The sequence below is a fragment of the Puma concolor genome, chromosome E4 (assembly GCF_028749965.1).
Source record: "Puma concolor isolate L17-30 chromosome E4, mPumCon1.1.hap2, whole genome shotgun sequence".
NCBI lineage: Eukaryota > Metazoa > Chordata > Mammalia > Carnivora > Felidae > Puma > Puma concolor.
This window is the reverse complement of record NC_141683.1, coordinates 63,816,010-63,835,797: the sequence shown is the minus strand read 5'-3', so window position 1 is coordinate 63,835,797 and position 19,788 is coordinate 63,816,010. Positions and strand designations below refer to the sequence as shown.

The window sequence follows — 19,788 nt, the reverse complement described above, 5'->3', positions numbered from 1 at the left end:
TTGGGACAGAGAGAGACAGAGCATGAACGGGCGAGGGGCAGAGAGAGGGAGACACAGAATTGGAAACAGGCTCCAGGCTCTGAGCCATCAGCCCAGAGCCTGACGCGGGGCTCGAACTCACGGACCGCGAGATCGTGACCTGGCTGAAGTCGGACGCTTAACCGACTGTGCCACCCAGGCGCCCCTAGGTCTGCTAACTCTAATAAGACCTTGTCCAACCCCTAAACTCAGCTGCCTTTGCAAAGCTAACAGTGGCCACGTCTGTTGGAGGAGAGTAATAAGTGACATGGAAGGGCTGGAAGGAAGCACATGACAGACCTCGGGAAGTCTGTGAAAGGGTTTGGAGACTGTCCTGAGGCAGTGGGCAATCCTGGACAGATTTTAAGTCAAAGTCCCAGGGTCAAATCTGCCTTAAAGAAAGATCACTTCTAGCCGCAGTGCAGGGAACAGGGCAAAGGAAGAGGATGTTGTAATTCATAAGTCCAGAGAGGATGCTGTCCTGAACAAGAGAGGGGACAGTGAGGAAGGAATTCAAGAAAAGTTCAGAAACTAAGACGTGTACTTAGTGACTGGAAGTCAGGCGAGAAGCAGGGGATGACCAACCAGCTTTCCGGTCAGGGCACGGTAGTGGATGAAAGTGCCATTCAATGGATAGAGAACACAGCAGTGTGGGGGGAGCAAATGTAATGAGTTCAGTTGGGGACATAAAATTCATATTTAAATGGAAAGAGAAGAAGACCAGCCTGGAGACAACAGTTAAAACAAGATGTGAGAAGAAGCTTAAGGAGAAGCAGGAATGAGGACAGTGAGCAGGTTTAATGGGGATGACGAGGCAGAGAGAGGCTCTGGTCAGAGAGAGCATTGCAGAGTTTGAGATCCCATGGACACACCAGTTCTCACGGCAGTCACTGCAGAACAGGGAAAGCGCTAGAGGTAAGCAGCCAAAGTGTGCTGGGATTACAGGGTTGTGTGTATTAATGACATGGACGTAGAAACCTTTCAGGATGATCCGAGGAGGTCAGTGGAGCATGCTATGGACTCCAAGTGTGTGCCCCTCCAAAATTTATGTGTTGAAACCTAACCCCCAATGCGATGGTATAAGGATGTTTGGCCTTTGGGAGGTTATTAGATCCTTAGGAGGGATCCCTCATGAATAGGATTAGTGCCCTTATAGAAGAGGCCCCAGAGAGCTCCCTCACCCCCTTGGCCATGTGAGGACACAGTAAGAAGACAGCCACGTATGAGCCAGGAAGCAAGCCCTCACCAGATACCAGATCTGCTGGTGCCTTGATCTTGGGCTCATAAGCCCCCAGAACTGTGAGAAAGAAATATTTGCTGTTTAAGTTCTGTTACAGCAGCCTGAACAGACAAAGACAAGGGAGAAAAGGGTCAGAGGCTAACGCTCTTAAAAAGTATCAAATAGCCAACAACTATTTTATAAACCCAAGTAATAAAATGGATGATTTTCCTTAAAATGAGTCTCAAATAGTGACATCTAAGATTGAGAGTTTATATTGATTAAAATCAGGGAGAGGAGAGACAACAATGATTTCAAAGAGGAATGGCCACTAACGTAGATGATAAAACAAAGGCCTGGAAATGGCAGTAAGGAGGGAGAGGATGCTGATCCCTCCATCACAGCCAGATGAGGCGAGGGGAGTGGCAAAGGGCCTTCACCGGAGGGTTAGAGGGTCACGGTGTCATTGAGGGACAGCTAGAGTTCAGTACAGATAAAGAACTAGGAGTGTTTGAGGAGACAAAGCATATAAGGGAGCTTGGTCTGAATGAATAGAAGTTTCAGAGGCACAGGGGCATTAGTAATGAAAGCAGTGAGGGCCAGTGGTCTGGGAAGAGTCACGGATGAACTGGATGGAGACAAATGGATAAGGCAGTGACTGAGGAGCTAAAGAGAGAGTTGAAGAGCCCATACCTTAATAAAATACTGCTGCTGCTCTATGGCTTAGACCAAAGCTATCCAACAGAATGCTTCACAGAAATGTTCTATATCCACACCGTCCAATACAGTAATCACTAGCTACTCGAAGTGTGGCTGGTATGGCTAGGGAAAATACATGGCAACTTCGGTAGACTCAGACGGGGCAAGGAATCCACGATAACCTCCCATAATTCAAAGTGCTTACGACACTGCCTGATCATCAAGTGGTAACTATTACTGTCATTATCATGATCACTCAATGTGTTTGATTTAGCATCCAGGCGTCCGGACTCATTCATAGCTAAAGATGCTATTCTGTACACATATATTATTCATTATCTGTGGCATATTTGGATGTTCTCAAAATCTCCCATGCATGGAGGAGAAACATTTGTCTGCAGTCATACTTGAACGTGTACACATGTAGTTAAGATCTTCACAGCACGCGAAATCACCAGCAAATGAAAAGGTGAGGCATGCAAGTCTCTCCAAGTACCTTGCCATGTCGCTCTCTATTCTCTGAACAGCGATATAACAAGAGGATTTGCAGAGGACTAAGAATTCTACCAACAGGAAATCTATTTAATTCAGCAAAGCCAACACTAAAACACTGGTCTTTGCTTTGCGTGTTTCGAAAAAAAGAGTTTAGTTAAGGATGAACAGTCACAGGAATACTTGGAGGAGAAAAAAGAGCAGTGACAGGCTGCCTTAATTTTGATCTTCTGAGACTTGCCTTGGTCTTCTCGAAATTGGCTTCCTCGGCCACTTGCACGGCTTGCTTCACCTGCTCATAAGCGCCGGCTTCTCTTTCCTGCACGTCTGTCAAGATGCTCCTGACGGAAACTAGTGCGGACATTAAGTCATCTCTTTCCCTGTCAGCACAAAAAGAACATTCGAAACAAGAAATGGTCACACGATCATGTATTCGTGAGTCAGGAAGAAAAAGGCATTAACACACAGTAGAAGAAGAGCCAGGGTGGGCCGGCTTAGCACGTCCTAAAGCACACCCTGGAGAAAGGCCCTCTGTCCTCCCCTGGCGAGGTGCATGCAGAGGGGCCAGAAAGGCTGAGGCTTCATGGCAGGACTGAGTCTGGAGGGACAACCACCTATTGTGGAAAGGATGACCACACTGCGGGCTGCAGATTCAAGCCCAGAAAAGAGGAAGTTAGCCTGCAAATTAAAAGGTTGGGGGCTGGGAGGAAAAAAAGGAATAAGACAGAGAAGGTGGGGGCTGTACACAGGTTCAGGGGCTGCTAAGGCCTTGTCTACACTGCTGACTCCCCACGCATTTATCTGAACAAATAGGTCCTTTCCTTTTTATCTTTCTCCATCATCCTCTTTTTGACCTTTCTCTCTCTCTCTCTTTTTACTTTGAGAGAGAGAGAGAGAGAGAAAGAGAGAAACAGAGAGACCACAGCGGGAGAGGCAGGAGGAGAGGGAGAGAGAATCTCAAGCAGGCTTCACATTCAGTGCAGAGCCCAACACAGGGCTCGATCTCATGACTGTGAGATGACCTGAGCTGAAATCAAGAGTCGGACGCTTGACTGACTAAGCCACCAGGTGCCCCTGCCCTACTCTTTCAATTAAATTCTTTCACTTACTTATGAACCCATTTCTTCTTTCAAAGGGTGGTACTGCTGAATCCCTCAAATAGTCTGGTTCCACAGAGAATGCTCAAGATTTAACAAAATCCCATCCTGCTGGGTTGGACCGCTGCCTGGTCCCACACCCTTGTCAGCAATTCTCAGAAGCCCTCTGTCCTTGGGGACAGATGGAACCAGATGCCAAAACACTTTGGCATGTAACATAGCAAAGGCCCAGTCCCATGGGTTAAATAAATCCCATATAAGACTTTAGGATATTTGGAATTTATCCACTGGATAAAAGTGACCAGCTGACCAAAGAGAAAATGAGGTGGGCAAATTTCTATACACACAAAGCAAAGAACTCTAAGTTGGGCTCATATGTATGCTATTCCATGCTTTGTTGGAGAGCTCAAGTTTAAACCATGGTTTCAAATTCAGTGAAAGTAACTGCTTGAAGTTTCCTTTTTTTTTTTTTTTGGCCAAGTTCCAAACTACTGGGAGAGAGCCAATTCTGATTTTTTTTTTTTAATTTAGCAACCTTTAAGGAGCAATGATTTCAAAGATTATAGTCTCTGAGTTTGAGTGGCTTTCAGAATTAACGAATGACTCCATGTAAAAAAAAAAAATCTCTTAAGACAAAATAATTTAAACTATTTGTGGTATTTGGAAAGCAGTCATATTTTAAGAAATATGTAATACTGAACAAAGTTACAATTATTAGCAGTTTCATAAATGATCTTTTTGTTAAAAAAAAAGGATTGCTGCAAATATAAAATTCATGGGAGCATAGAGATCTTCAATTTAGAATTTCTTGGTTTGTTTTAAATTGAGAAAAATAATTTGTCTTTAATTCTTTTGTTCTAAAGGGAAAGAAAATGGAGTTCATTATTTTGGTCAAATCTAACCAACACAATGATTATGTGAAAAAGTAGAAGAGTCAAAGCAAGGTTAAATTGTTCTGGTTAAGGAAAAAATAGATTATATGAAGGCAAAAGTGAATGTATGCCTATTTGCATACCAAAAAAGCTCTAACATGAAAGGGGACTAGGTTCATTAAGACTATGCAGTCAGAGTTCCTGGGTGGCTCAGTTGGTTAAGCTTCTGACACTTGATTTGAGTTCAGGTCGTAATCTCCCGATTTGTGGGTTTGAGCCCCTCATTGGGCTCTGTGCTGACAGCTCAGAGCCTGGAGCCTGCTTCGGATCCTTTGTCTCCCTCTCTCTCTGCCCCTCCCTTGCTCTCACTCTTTCTCTCTCAAAAATAAATAAGCATTAAAAAAAATATGCAGTCAGGGCGCCTGGGTGGCTCAGTGGGTTAAGCCTCCTGACTCTTGATTTCTGCTCAGGTCATGATCTCATGGTTCTGAGATCAAGTACCACATTGGGCTCTGCGCTGACAGTACAGAGCCTGCTTGGGATTCTCTCTCTTCCCTGTTCCTCCCTGCCCCTCCCCACTTCTCAAAATAAATAAATAAACTTAAAAAAAAAGTTAAATAATAAAAAAAGAATATGCTGTCCAGGGGTGGTTCAGTCAGTGGGGCGTCCAACCCTTGATCTCAAGGTTGTGAGTTCAAGCCCCACGTTGGGCTCTGTGCTGGGTGTAAAGCCTACTTAAAGAAAAAGAAAAAGAAAAAGAAAAAGAAAAAGAAAAAGAAAAAGAAAAAGAAAAAGAGAAAGAGAAAGAGAAAGAGAAAGAAAAAGAAAAAAAGAAAAAGAAAAAGTATGCAATCCAACTAGAACCTACGATTCTAGAATAAGATAAAAATTTACTCTTTAAGGGCAGCAAGTCAAAATGGGCATCACATAGTCACCTTTCTTAAGGTTGTACGACCGACTAAGAGACCCAAGTTACTATTCAGTGATGCTCTGATCTGTTCCTGACACCGTGGCATCATTGAAGCCAAAGTTCCAACTAAAAAGAATTAACCGAAAAGCTCAGTGTTTATAGTATGCTGACAGATCACAACAGGATCAAAATCCAACAAATTTGCTTCTTACAGGAGACTTAATGCTTAATATGTTTAATCTCTTTTCAGTGTGTGTCCTCTTGTTAAGAGGAGTCTGCCAGACAGTAGATATTCAGTGTAACAGAGGACAAAGACCAAGTGGGTGAGTAGTGATCCTGCCACAGGAGGGCATCAAAGAGGTAAAGTAAAACTCCTCCCAGTTCTAGTATTGCATGATCTAAATTTAAAAAGTCACTAGGCTACTTAGAATTGGAAACTAAGGAGTTTTGTTGCTCTGGTTCAAAAAATTTTTCAGACTATCAGCTCACCAACTTCAGACCACAGACAATCCTCAAAGAGAAACAGCCCCAAATACTGATGTCTTGTTAAGCTCATCATTCAACAGTGAGCCCATAAAATGATTGTACTGAAAACCTGTGGAGCCACCGGACACACTCCAATGTTCTGTCAGAGAAATGTACCACATGCTTTCAGGTGGCCTTCAGACCACTGGGAAGCTGAGCTTCATCAGGAGAGATGCCTAAACTGCACCAGTACAGGAAGCCACTTGGGTAATCTGCAATTATCCACTCAGTCGCTGCATTTTTTGTTTTGCCTCGTCTCAACTCAGCCAGCCCACATCTCAACAGCAAGCACTCGGAATGAACCCAGCTCTGGGCATGTCAGCCCTGTCTTCCACACAATGCCTTGCTTCCGGCCCCGTTCCTATGTCACCTTCTTGATTTAGCTCCCCTTTATCAGCCCCACTCCACTCCTCATTACCTGGCCCTCGGGAGCAGCCAATCCCAGCACCCAGGATAACTACACAGGCAGCTGCAGGCCTGTCCAGAGCTCCCAGTCCGCAAGCCCAGCCCAGAGCCAGGCCTGAGTGCGTCTCTCCCAGTGGGAAGCTGTATAAACACACATGGCCTATGAGTGTGAACGTGAGATGGCAGCTCTCCATATCACCGTCTCCCAAGGCCAGAGTTCTGTGAGTGCTTAACAAACACCATGTACGTTATCAAGGAGTTTTCTGAAGCAAAGCAAGCAGTACAGCATCAATGCTGCTGAGAGGGCAACTGAAGCAGAAGATGAGGCAAGGAGCTTGGGTGTGAGGTCTCAGACAAACCAACTAACAAGATGAGCATGGGGTATTTAAGGAATGTAGAGCAACAATGAGAGCAATGAGAACCAAGGAAGTCCCTGAATAATCATGGTCAAATGTTTAAAATAAGGAAAAGAGGGGCGCCTGGGTGGCGCAGTCGGTTAAGCGTCCAACTTCAGCCAGGTCACGATCTCGCGGTCCGTGAGTTCGAGCCCCGCGTCAGGCTCTGGGCTGATGGCTCGGAGCCTGGAGCCTGCTTCCGATTCTGTGACTCCCTCTCTCTCTGCCCCTCCCCCCTTCATGCTCTGTCTCTCTCTGTCCCAAAAATAAATAAACGTTGGAAAAAAAAAAAATTAAAAAAAAAAATAATAAAAAATAAAAAAAAAAAATAAGGAAAAGAGGGGCACCTGGGTGGCTCAGTCAGTTAAGGGTCTGACTTTGGCTCAGGCCTTGCGGTTCATGGGTTCGAGCCCCGCATCGGGCTCTGTGCTGACAGCTCAGAGCCTGGATCCTGCTTCGGAGTCTGTGTCTCCCCCTCTCTCTGCCCCTCCCCCAACTTGTGCACGCTCGCTCTCTCTCTCAAAAATAAATAAACATTAAAAAAAAAAACCTTAAAATAAGGTAAAGAGACGGTTAGTCTGCTATATAGGCATGAGCTTCATCTTGAAATATAAAGTGCCTACAAAATGCTTTTAGTTCCTCAGTTATTCCACAGTGAGTACCAGTTTCAAGCATCATTAAGCATCATTAGTCAGTATTATCCCTGTTTTTTAAAAGAAGGTCTAGAAGGCTGACTACAACATCTCCTTGTTCCTCATTTCTGGGAAGTTCCTGCCACGGTCTCTCAAAGCCAACTATACACGACTGTGCCAAGACCCACTCGAAAAATCACAAGCTGGACTAAAGTCCCAGGATAGTACAGTAGTAATTACTTCTCCTTTCTGAGCAGTACACTGAAACTTCTCCAAGGCACTATCAACTACAGAAAAGAATTTAATATAAAGCAGTTCCATCTTGATTATCATTCGAAACCGTTTTGATCATTAAGCGAAAAGGAGGGGTTACTTTCCCTCTTACTGACCTCAAGGCATAATGAGGCCTGAGCGAAAGGCAGAAGTTCAGAAACACTACAAAGACTTCAGATCAACTTTTAAGTGCATCCAGTGTCATCAACAGTTGTTAAGTATACTCTCCAAAAAAAGTCCTCACGGTCCTAACAAAACGCCACAAACAAACTGGTGGTCTGGTCTCCAAGTCATGGCTGATCCTGTTCATTTCCTGGGCTCAAGTCAGTCCTGTGTCATACACCCAATACATTCCGTGCTCACAGATCAACAAAGGAACTGACAGCTGGTGTCACAATTGCCACATTTCAAGTAGAGGCCAGGAGGGAAGTCTTGATTTGTCATATTTGGGGATACAAGTTTTTTTGGTTTTTTGTTTTTGTTTTTTAATTCCATCCTAGTGTCATGCAGGGAATTCTATGATACAGCTCACTGAGGGTTCAACCTTCTAATTATACATGAAACTAGAAATCCAGACCTAAAGAGTGCTGGCCCCTCTTCCAAGTGAGCCTAACACTCAATATTCAGCATTCTGCATTAACACATTGAAAGAAGTGGAACACCAGCTTTGGCCAAAGGACTCCTCTAGACAAAGGTTTCATTGACAATAAAAGCAGGGACCTTCCACTGCACTCTGTTATTAAAGTAGAACAGGAGCCAATGATGTGCTGACAAAGCAGAAAATTGAACGGAGAAGGCTGACATTTATTTTAAAAGGCGAAGAGCTGAAATTTAGGATAGAGACAAAGGAATACAGAACTAAGAATCTAATTTCTAAATGACTGCCAGTCTTGAAATCAATGTAAACATTGTAGCTTCCTCTTAAAATACTTTTCTCATGACCTACAAGGGTAATATGAAAGGCAATAGGGAAAGAAACCCTGCCTTTAATTTTTGGTTTGGTTGTGCTTGGCTACTTAAACTCTGCCTCTCTTCATCTGTGTGACTTTGAATATGCTTTTTGCCCTTTTTAAGTTAATTTTTTCATTACATTCTCCCTGAAAAATTCATTACCAATGTGGTTAAAGACCCATTCGACACACACTTTCAATTTCAGTGCCTTCTTCCACCTCTCCAGTGGTCATCACTGTTAAGTACTGAGAGTTTATCCTTTTAAGCCTTTTTCTATGTGTATGTATGAACCTGGAGAAAATATACTGTATGGCTGTGTATGGACTTTTACAAAAATAAAAATACAAACAGTTTTGTATCACATGTGTCTTTTTCATGTATCACATGTGTATCACATGTGTGTTATGTTTTTCCTTCAAAAATCTATTGTGGAGCTTAGTCCCACATTAGCACATCTAGATCTATTTCATTCTTTTTTTCTTTTACTGTGCATAACATAATAGATGCAAAACTCTGAAGGATATTTAGTTATTCACATCCAAAAGAAACACTTTTGGTTTCTTCTGTAGTTTCTATACTCACAACACTTCTGACACCTCATGTGGGGGGTGTCAGATACTGACACTGACCCTGATGCTCAGTGGGGACATTAATTTCCTGGAGTCAGCACAGACCCCACAGGGTAAGGCTCAGCCCCACAAGACTGTCTGCTGGCTTTGGGTGCCACTTTCAAGTCCCATCTTGTCACCTGTACTTCTGAACAACTGGCCGTAAATCACGGGTTCTCCTGACCCCTTCCTCAGCTTTGATAATTTGCTATGACAGCTCACAGAACTCAGGAAAGTGCTTTACTTACTCTTTCCCATTCATTATAAAGGATACAATTCACTAACAGGTAAATAAATAGAAGGGATGCACAGGGCAAGGTATGTGGGAAAGGGCGTGGGGCTGCTGTGCTCGCTCTGGGCATCACCCTCCCAGCACCTTGGTCCCCAACCCGGAAGCCCTCCAAATCCCATGGTTTAGGGTTTTCATGGGGTTCTATAGGTTCTATAGGGGGTTCTATAGGATTGATAAAAACATTACTCATTGGTGATTGAACTCAATCTCTAGTCCCTGCCCATTTCCCAGAGATTGGGGAGTAATCTCTACTCACCAGGATGCTTCCCCTGGCAAGCGGCACACCCATCCGTACTGGGGTTCCAGAAGTCATCTTATTAACATAAACCCAGGTGTGGTTGAAAGGAGCTTATTAAGAAAAACGAAAGATGTTCCTTTCACCTTTATGTTCCACAGCTATTTCAGGAGCAAGGGACAAAATCCAAACAAAGGATGTTCCTTCTGTTCTTACCATTTAGGAAATTACAAGGATTTTTTTTTTTAATTTTTTTTTAGTGTTTATTTATTTTTGAGAGAGAGAGGGAGAGAGAGAGACAGAGCATGAGCCAGGGAGGGGTAGAAAGAGGGGGAAACACAGAATCCAAAGGAGGCTTTAGGCTCTGAGCTGTCAGCACAGAGCCTGATGCGGGGCTCAAACCCATGGACTGTGAGATCATGACCTGAGCTGAAGTCGGATGCTCAACCGACTGAGCCAACCAGGCACCCCAAGAAATTATAAGGATTTTGGGAGCTATATGCCAGGAACTAGAGATGAAGACCAAAATATGTTTTTCTGATATCACAATACTGTTACAAATAACGCTGTAAAAGCATTCCCTGAAACTACTCCATTTTGCATATACATATTCCTTGGGGGTGATGTTGAAATATGTAAGACACAACTTAAATATTACTCACTCATAGCCTCACCAGTACTTGTCACTATCAATCTCCTTAATTTTCACCAATTTGATGGGTTGGTTTTGAAAAAGAATCTGTCTTTCCCTGAATGAAAGCAGAGTGAATACCTTCTCCTACGTTGACAGTTTCCTCTTTCATTGCTCACCATTCCTATTCTTTATCTGCTTTGCCACTGGGTAGTTTGTCCTCTGTGTTTGTTTCAAAGGATGTTCTTTATACATTATACCAACTGTTTGTTATGTAACATGCAAATATTTTCCCTAGTCTTTTAATTTGTATTATTGTATCATAAAAAGTTTCTTTTGGGGGCGCCTGGGTGGCTCAGTCGGTTAAGCATCTGACTTTGGCTCAGGTCATGATCTCATGGCTCGTGTTGGGTTCTTTGCTGTCAGCACAGAGCCTATTTCAGAGCCTCGGTCCTCCTCTCTCTCTTCCCCTCCCCCACATGAGCGCACGCATGCACACTCTCTCTCTCAAAAATAAATAAACGTTTAAAAGGAAAACACTTTTTTTAAATGAAGTTAAAGGTATAACCTTTTTCCTTTATGCCATTCATTTTCCATACCATGCACAGGGCTTTAGCTGAACGCCATGAAAATAATTTTCTACATTTTCTTTTAATATTTTTATAGTCTGAATTAGATCTGGGTCTTTAAACCATCTTGAATTTGTTTTTGTGAAACAAGTCTCTTTTTTTCAAAAGTAAACAGGAAAAATTTTAACTTATGTGAGTCTCAGTTTCCCTAGCCACAAAATGGAGCTAATAATATTTACCTCATGAATGCTTTACTAAGATTAAAAAAGATTATGTTTTTAAACAGCCTGGCAGAGTCCTTGACATATATAAACGTATACCACATGGTAGTTGTATCTGAAAATATATTTAATATATATTTAATAAATTTCACAGTTATGTGAAATCTATAAGAATAACTTAACAATATATTTAATAATATAATATAACAAAAAGCAGAACCATTAGCTGAGATCGTAAAACCTACCAGTCAGTCCATACTGGAGAAATTCAGTTTTTATCCAAAACCAACAGGTTAATCACGTGTGGAAACCATGGCATTTTGATTCTTTTGGAACAGGAGAGGTACAGAGGAGTTTTAATATCTATGGAGCATTTATTATCTGGCCTGCCAAATAATAAAAAAACTGGGCTTTTTTGGTGTGTTTTTGTTGTTTTTTGAATTATTCACATCACTGGTAGGAACTGTCTTAAGCAGTGTATGGTATTCTTTTAATGAAACCTCAAAATAACCCTATTAGGTACTTTTACCTCCATTTTAACAATGGGGAAATTGAGGCATGAGAGGTTAAGTAATTTTCGTGAGGTTACACAGGTAGTTAGTGGTAGAATAGAGTGTTAGTCTCAGCAGCCAGTCTGACGCAAAAGCTAGTGCTCTGGCCCCAAGGCTAAGCGTCCCCGTAAAATCCCCAAACCAGATGCAGAGAAGTAATTTGTCCAAAGGTCAAAACATAGAGTAAAACTGGTCTGACTTCAACGAACCAGTCTTTCCATTCTCCACGCCCGTTCCAACAGTAGGATCTCTGACTGTTGAGCAGTAAAGGCCAAAATGCCTGGTCCTGCGAGCAGCAAACACTCATGGAGCGTCTACCACAGGCCAGGTCCTCTGCTAGACACCAGGCGTACAGACAAAAACAGATCACACGTGCTGCCTCCAACATATTATAAAATCATGGAAGACAGGAGCCTAAATCAATTGAAGACCAGGTGGGATGAGGTTGGCCAGAGAATGCTTCTCAGAGGTGGTGCTGTTTGAGCTATTTAAATGAGTTCAAACAGACAGGGGTGACCTTGAGCACAGGGAATAAGAACCAACACCACCGGACAGTATCGTAGATAAAAATTCTCAAGTGCGCAGGATAACCTTTCCACGGGAAAACACCTCCCTGAAATAGTGAAAATGGGACAAAAAGGATATACACAGAGAACTGTCATATTTCAGCCTAGATGAACTACATGAAAGGTCATTTGTAACTTGTCCTTAGTTGATCTTCAAATATTGATACTGGGACACAGGGAGTCCTTCTTCCAATGCACTGGTAATACTCTTCACTGCAGGCATGAGACAAAGACGTGATAAGAACTCACTCTACCTACACTACAGCACGAAGTCCAGGACTTGACAACATCAAAAGAGAGCCTCACAAACTCGGTTTTGTTAAGAATAGTGCTGGATTTGCAGTTATAGGTTCAGAGACATGCAGGGAATTGTAAAGATTCCTTACGTCCATTCTCTCACTTCGAGATGAGGCTGAAGCCTAGAGAGGTAAGACCACTCGTCCGAAATGACCTGATCGCACAACCCTGGCAGAACCCAGCTATTCTGTCTTCCAGAAAGCTCTAATGAAGGGACCGTTTCCAGTCCATTTCACTCGAAGCTCAGGGTCAATCGCATGTGAGACAGCACGGGGATAAAGGGACACAGCGCTCCTTTAAAGATGCAATTCTCGGGGCGCCTGGGTGGCTCAGTCGGTTAAGCGTCCGACTTCAGCCAGGTCACGATCTCGCGGTCCGTGAGTTCGAGCCCCGCGTCGGGCTCTGGGCTGATGGCTCGGAGCCTGGAGCCTGTTTCCGATTCTGTGTCTCCCTCTCTCTCTGCCCCTCCCCCGTTCATGCTCTGTCTCTCTCTGTCCCAAAAAAAAAAAAAAAAAAAGTTGAAAAATAAAGATGCAATTCTCCATGTGGAGAAGCACACTTACTTAGTCAGTCTTTCAATGGTCTGCACGTGAACATTATTATGGGTTTGGGAAAGAACAGCTTCGTGCTGAGCACATTTCAAACACAGGCCACCAACCCAGTTAGAAGTATTCGCAGCGAGGAGAGACTCTTTATGCTTCAGTCGCTCTTTAAGATCTTCACAATTTTTCTGATATTCAGCTAAGTCTTTCCTGAAAAGAAGGGAGAGAAAGTTCTAGCAAAATGACCAGGAACATTACTTTCACCTGGAACATCACAGTGGTAACTCTTACTATTGCTGATGGGTGTTTACCTTATGAGGTGCTCTGTATATAACGCATTAATTCTTACCACAACCCTGAATGTAAGCGTGATTATCCTAATTGACACTTTGGATAAAATGAGGCTTGACTATATTAAATAATTAAGCAAAGTTCTTGTAAGATTTTAACACAGATTAGTCTACCTCTTGATACTGGCTCTCATTTCAAAGGATCCCATCTCCATGGCATTATATTACCTACAAACCAAAAGTAAAACTACAAATACAAATCCTCAACAGTTTCTCTTTATTAATAAAGAGGCAAGGCAATATAACAAAACATCCTTGTATTGAGAGAAATACCCTATTCCAAGTGTTAACCCTTGAAATTTGTAGAGTACCTCAAAAGATTACATAAAGCTCATGGATTTTGTCCATGAGTAATTTATTATTGCCCGTTCTTCCTTAGGAGGAAAAAAAAGAACTTAAAAGCAATTATCTAACCACAAAGTTCTATAAAGAGCTATTTCAAAAGAAAGTGGGCTCCTCTCGTCTTTCAGAAAGAAGTTATATAGAATTTACCAGTCATAAGACTTGTAAGTATAAGCTATTAACTGGAAATATGCAGCCGGATAAAGAAAGGACAGAGGAAATGTGTGTGTGTGTGTGTGTGTGTGTGTGTGTGTGTGTGTGTGTGTGTGGTTACTTTGTTTGTTTTAATATATGAGATAGTTCCTGGAAAAGGTTTTGCTCCAAGCTGACTGTTTTAAGAATAAAATGTATGGGTTGTATTCCTACCCCCACCCCTTCTCATAAAGCTTTGGCAAAATCAACTTGGAGAACTGACTTTCCCACTGTATAAAAAACAAAACAAAACAAAACACAAAACAAAACAAAAAAACCCCACTTCCTAGCTTACAAAGGAGAAAATAGCCCTTAAGTACTTGGACTCCTGAAAGCAGGCACGTGATCTCTGTCTGTGTCAACTCTCTGTTGTCAGTTTCTATTAAATTCAGGGAGCTGTAGCTACCTTTACTTGCTGTCACAGAGGGGAAGCCAATAAGACACCTGGCTGTCACACGCTACCTCATCTCTGGATGGGGGGGGGGGGGGGGGCGGGGAGAAGAAGCTGATTTTGTCCCATGCCCAAGATACTCTTTCCAACACACTTAGTTTTCTGTTTAAGTTCCATGTAGAAAAAGTCTGACTTTCAAAAGGCTTTATAAAAATAACTTTGGAAGCACATTCCAAAGTCAAAGGGTCTGCATTACTCTTTCTGTCAGTTTCAGATTCAAAACACTGAGGTAGATTTGATTACTTGAAATGCCAAAAAAGAAAAAGAAATAGGTACCAAAAAGGTAGAGTTTCTGAGAGTGGTGGTTTTATCTCTTTCTGAAAGAAAATGACTCTTTAAGTACTCTTAAGTTACACTAAAGGAAAAGACAAAAAAGAAAAGAAAAAAAAAAAACAAAGATGCAGGGAATAAAGTCATTACAAAGTAGTATTTTAATGTAATTAACGATGGCATATTTGACTTCTGAATGAAACAACAGAAGTCACATTTCCATAGTATAGTAACCTAGAAATATATTAATTTAAACACTGGAGACTTGGGGTGCCTGGGTGGCTCAGTCACTTAAGTGTCTTGACTTCAGCTCAGGACATCATCTCGCAGTTCTTGGGTTCAAGCCCCACATTGGGCTCTCTGCTCTCAGCACAGAGCCTGCTTCAGATCCTCTGTCCCCCTCTCTCTCTGCCATTCCCCTGCTCTCTCTCTCTCTCAAAATAAATAAATAAATGTTAAGAATTTTTTTAAAACTGAAGACTCAATACACTAGACATCAAAATATAATAAAGCAAGATAAAGAGCAAGAATGCAAAAATTAGGCCATTTAAAAAATATTAGGTTTCTTCATGAAACAAAAATATCTATAGAGGTAGGTATATACATAGAGATCAGGATAAGGTTTAAAGGTTTAATACACATAAAAGCGTATTAAAATAAATGAATGATAGTGTGCTTAAAAGCCAGGAGTTCTGGTTCTTAGTATCACTCTACTTACATCTCCAAACAATACATGGCCTGAAAATCTTAAATTTTATTTAAAATTAGACTTATTAAAATTATAAAAAGTATTTTAAATTTTGATTGAAATATATTTCATTACTGCTCTTTAAAATAAGCTGCAATGCACAAAAAAATCAATTCCTGTTACTTTTTCTACACATAACACATAATAAATCACTGATGGTTAATCTATCATATATAAGTTTTATTGGGATTTTTTAAAAAAACATGTCAAAAATTACATGAAAACTTATTATATATAAAGAAGTCTCAGGGCGCCTGGGTGGCTCAGATGGTTAAGTGTCTGACTTCAGCTCAGGTCATGATCTCGAGGTCCGTGAGTTCGAGCCCCGCATCGGGCTCTGTGCTGACAGCTCGGAGCCTGGAGCCTGCTTCGGATTCTGTGTCTCCCTCTCTCTCTGCCCCTCCCTGACTCACATTCTGTCTCTCTCTGCCTCTCAAAAATAAATTAAAAAAAAAAAAAAAGCAGTCTCTTTCTTATCCAGTTTCACTTTCCACAGCTTAGTTTCCCACCCTCAACCGAGGTCCAGAGCAGATGATCCTCCGGACAGATCATCAGAAGGTCAGTAGTAGCCTAGGCTGCTTCACAACACCTACATCCTTCACCCCTTCATTGCATCACACAGGCATTTTAGATCTCACATCATCACAAGAAGGACAATAAGATATTTTGAAAGACCACATTCGCTTAACGGTTATTACGGTATACTGTTATGGCTGTTCTATTTTATTATGAGTTATTGCTGTTAATCTCTTACTGTGCCTAATCTCTTACTAAATTAAACTTTATCGCAGGTATGTATGTACAGAAAAAAACCAATATGTACAGAGTTCAGTACTGACCAGTTTCAGGCATCCACTGGGGGTCTTGGAATGTATCCCCCATGGAGAAGGCGGTAGATACGTTCTCATATTCATCACGTATAGAAAAATACTCAAACTATTATTGTTACAATTTTAAAAATTACATACAAACACCTATAGAGAAAAAATACTTTCATGTAATTTTAAAACTAGAAGAATGCTTTATTTTCAGTATTTTATTTTAAAAGCATGGTTTCTATCAGAGCAGCTAGTGTTTCTTATTTGTATAAGAAAACACAAATATTTCATAACCGATGAAGGCATAAAATTTGTAATTTAGCTCATAGTTCTTTGACATGTGATTTGGAAAAGGCCTTCACAATTTTATGCCCCCTTATCCTTTAATAACCTGAAGATATTTCTTATGTACACATAAAATGTCATCAAGTAATTCTTATATTGAGTAAGACTGGCAGGTCAGCAAACATTCAAATATATTTGAAAGATCATTATGCTTTTGCTATGATTATTTTAAATGGACAATGATACTTTACCTTAAAAATTTCAATTGAGATTCTAGGACTTCAGTCTTTTCTTCATAAGTAAGTTTCAGCCTCTCCTTTAAAAAACAAAAAATGTACATTTTCTCTATGTCCCGTGCTTTACAAACAAGGTTTCATTATTCATATTAAACTCAATTTTTTTTCCTTTTACCCAGGAGGAAAATTTTAAAAAATTAAAAAACATTTTCCCTAGTCCACCCCAAATTTTGTATTTTATTGACTATATACCTGCAAAGAACTATCGAGTCATAAAATGGGTAACACTGCCACCCCCCCCAATTTTTTTTTTGAAAAATGCATTCATCAGGTCTTACTTTTAAAAGTGTGACTGAGAATGAATAAATAAATAAACAAAAGGGTGACTCTGGGAAAAACCGATTATAACCTGTAAGGTCTGTGAGGGCAAGGATCAGATCTTACTAGAATCCCCCACTGTGATTGCTGCATATAGACATACAATAAATGTGTGTTGGATGAATGATAAAAGCAAAGTTATGAATCACAATAAATGACAGACCAAACTAATATCCTGGCTACAAGGGTCTGTTGGTGTCCCACTATTCTCTCGTTCAGCAAACATTTTTGGGGGTACCCTAAGATGAAGACACCTTTAACCTTAAGGAGCTAATCTAGTACAGAATAGAAAACACATGGGTGGGGGTGCCTGGGTGGCTCAGTAGGTTGAGCATCTGACTTTTGATTTTGGCTCAGGTAATGATCCCAGGATCAGGAGATCGAGCCCCGTGTCAGGGTCCGTGCTGAGCATGGAGCCTGCTTAAGATTCTTCCTTTCTTCATTCCTTCTTTTCTTTTCTTTCTTTCTTTTCTTTCTTTCTCTCTCTCCCTCTGCCCTTCCCCCACTCATGCATGCTCATACTCTCTCTCTAAAAAATATAAATTAAAAACAAGAAAAAGAAAAACACATGGACAATTTCAATTATACATAATTCACTCCAATGAGGCATATAGAAGGTAAATGGATATCACAGAGGTGGGAACTTGTAATTCAGCTTAAGAGGGGTAGAGAAGACTTCATGGAGGAAGTGCTAACACTTAAAGGATTAATTTCCAACAGAGCAAAAGGCACAGAGAGAAAACATGCTGAATATTTGGGTGGTAAGCAGATCTGTATCCCTACAAATAAAATGCAAGGTGGAAGAATGGATAGAGATGGGTGGAACAGGAGAGAATGTGCCATGAGGAGAATAAATACGCAAGACCTTTACCCAGACAACTCGTGTAGTCTCCATGTAGTAGAGGCATTGGGTGGACACTGAAAACTCTATCAGATTTGATTCTTAAGTCACTCTGAAGTGTGGGAAAACAAAGACCAATGAGGAAGTGCGTTACAATTACATCAGGAAGAGATATACACACAAACAAGAGTAATCACACAGTAAGAAGAGAAAAGAAAGAATTTAGTATGGAGCTATATAAAAACTGAAATTGACAGAATTTTATAACTGAATAGATAACTGGGGAGAAAAATAACATTAAAAATGATCCTGGGGGGTGGGGAGCCTGGGTGGCTCAGTCAGTTAAGTGTCCAACTCTCGGTTTTGGCTCAGGTCATGATCTCATGGTTTTGTGAGTTCAAAACCATCGAGCTCCATGCTGACAGTGGGGAGCCTGTTTGGGATTCTCAATCTCTCTCTCTCTCTCTCTCTCTCTGCCCCTCCCCCACTTGCACTCTCTGTCTCTCTCAAAATAAATAAAATAACTTTTTAAAAAAGAAAAAAACTGTAAAAGGTTATTGACAAAAATTAAAGATGTCCTATATAAATAGAGTAATACATAAGTTTAATGGATTAGATGATATAATATCATAAACATATCTTTTCTCCCAAGTGACTTATAGCTTAAAGACAATCTCAATCAAGGGATGCCTGGGTGGCTCAGTCGGTTAAGCATCTGACTTCAGCTCAGGTCATGACCTTGCCATTCCTGAGTTCAAGCCCCATGTCGGGCTCTGTGCTGCCAGCTCAGAGCCTGGAGCCCACTTTGGATTCTGTGTCTCCCTCTCTCTTTACCTACCCCCAGCTTGCACTCTGTCTCTCTCTCAAAGATAAATAAACATTAAAAATTTTTTTTAAATAGACAATCTCAATCAAAACCTCATAATGGCTTTTCGGACTTTGACAAATTAATTCTAAAATGTATTTGGAAGTAAAAAAGGCCAGAAGTAAGACATTTTTGGGGACAAAGCACAACGTTGGAAGATGTGGTAAGTAGTCTAATAGGTAGATATACCTACCCTAACAGATACAGAGCTGTAACAATCAAGAGACGAGAGGATGGTTGTAGCACAAAGAACAAGGAAGTAAAAAACAGAGCCCAGACATCTATGTACACCTGATTTATGACAAAGATTCAGACAAAGGACTGTCTTTTCAACAAGTGGTTAATGTGTGTGTGTGTGTGTGTGTGTGTGTGTGTAGACAACTATATGGGAAAAGAGCAAAAGGTGATCCCCTACACACTACATCAAATACAAAACTAAATTGCAGGTAGATTGAGATTTAAATGTTAAAAGCAAGACTATAAAGTTTCCAGAAGAAAATCTTAGAGAAGTTCCTCATGATCTGGGGCAGGGATACATTTTTTTTTTTAATTGTCTATAAGAAACTCACCTTATTTTTTATTTTTATTTTTAAATTTACATCCAAGTTAGTTAGCATATAGTGCAACAAGGATTTCAGGAGTAGATCCCTTAATGCCCCTTACCCATTTAGCCCACCCCCCCTCCCACAACCCCTCCAGTAACCCTCAGTTTGTTCTCCATATTTAAGAGTCTCTTATGTTTTGTTTTCCTCCCTGTTTTTATATTATTTTTCCTTCCCTTCCCTTGTGTCCACCTGTTTTGTGTCTTAAACTCCTCATATGAGTGAAGTCATATGGTATTTGTCTTTCTCTAATTTCGCTTAGCATAATACACTCTAGTTCCAGCCACATAGTTACAAATGAAAAGATTTCATTCTTTTAAATAGGACACAGAAAGTACTAAACAATAAAGGGGATGACATTAAAATTAAGAAATTTTAGTCATGAAGGAAGGAATGAAAAAAATAGAAAG

At 41.0% G+C, this 19,788-nt stretch overlaps 1 protein-coding gene across 12 annotated transcripts in view; it reads right to left on the bottom strand.

Moving 5' to 3' along the window:
* The window catches only part of SDCCAG8 (SHH signaling and ciliogenesis regulator SDCCAG8), a 251,622-nt gene that overhangs the window by 184,326 nt on the left and 47,508 nt on the right, over positions 1-19,788 (bottom strand). For 11 of the 12 annotated variants that reach the window (XR_015246427.1, XR_015246428.1, XM_086694748.1 and 8 more), the window contains exons 7-9: positions 16,708-16,772; positions 13,022-13,210; positions 2,670-2,808 (exon numbers count right to left, since the gene is read on the bottom strand). Coding sequence is in view for 10 of the 12 variants with exons in the window: in XM_086694748.1 (XP_086550874.1) it covers positions 2,670-2,808; positions 13,022-13,210; positions 16,708-16,772 (393 nt within the window). In the remaining 2 variants the exon portion in view is untranslated. The remainder of the gene's footprint in view (positions 1-2,669; positions 2,809-13,021; positions 13,211-16,707; positions 16,773-19,788) is intronic. The other variant, XM_086694752.1, reaches the window with a different exon arrangement.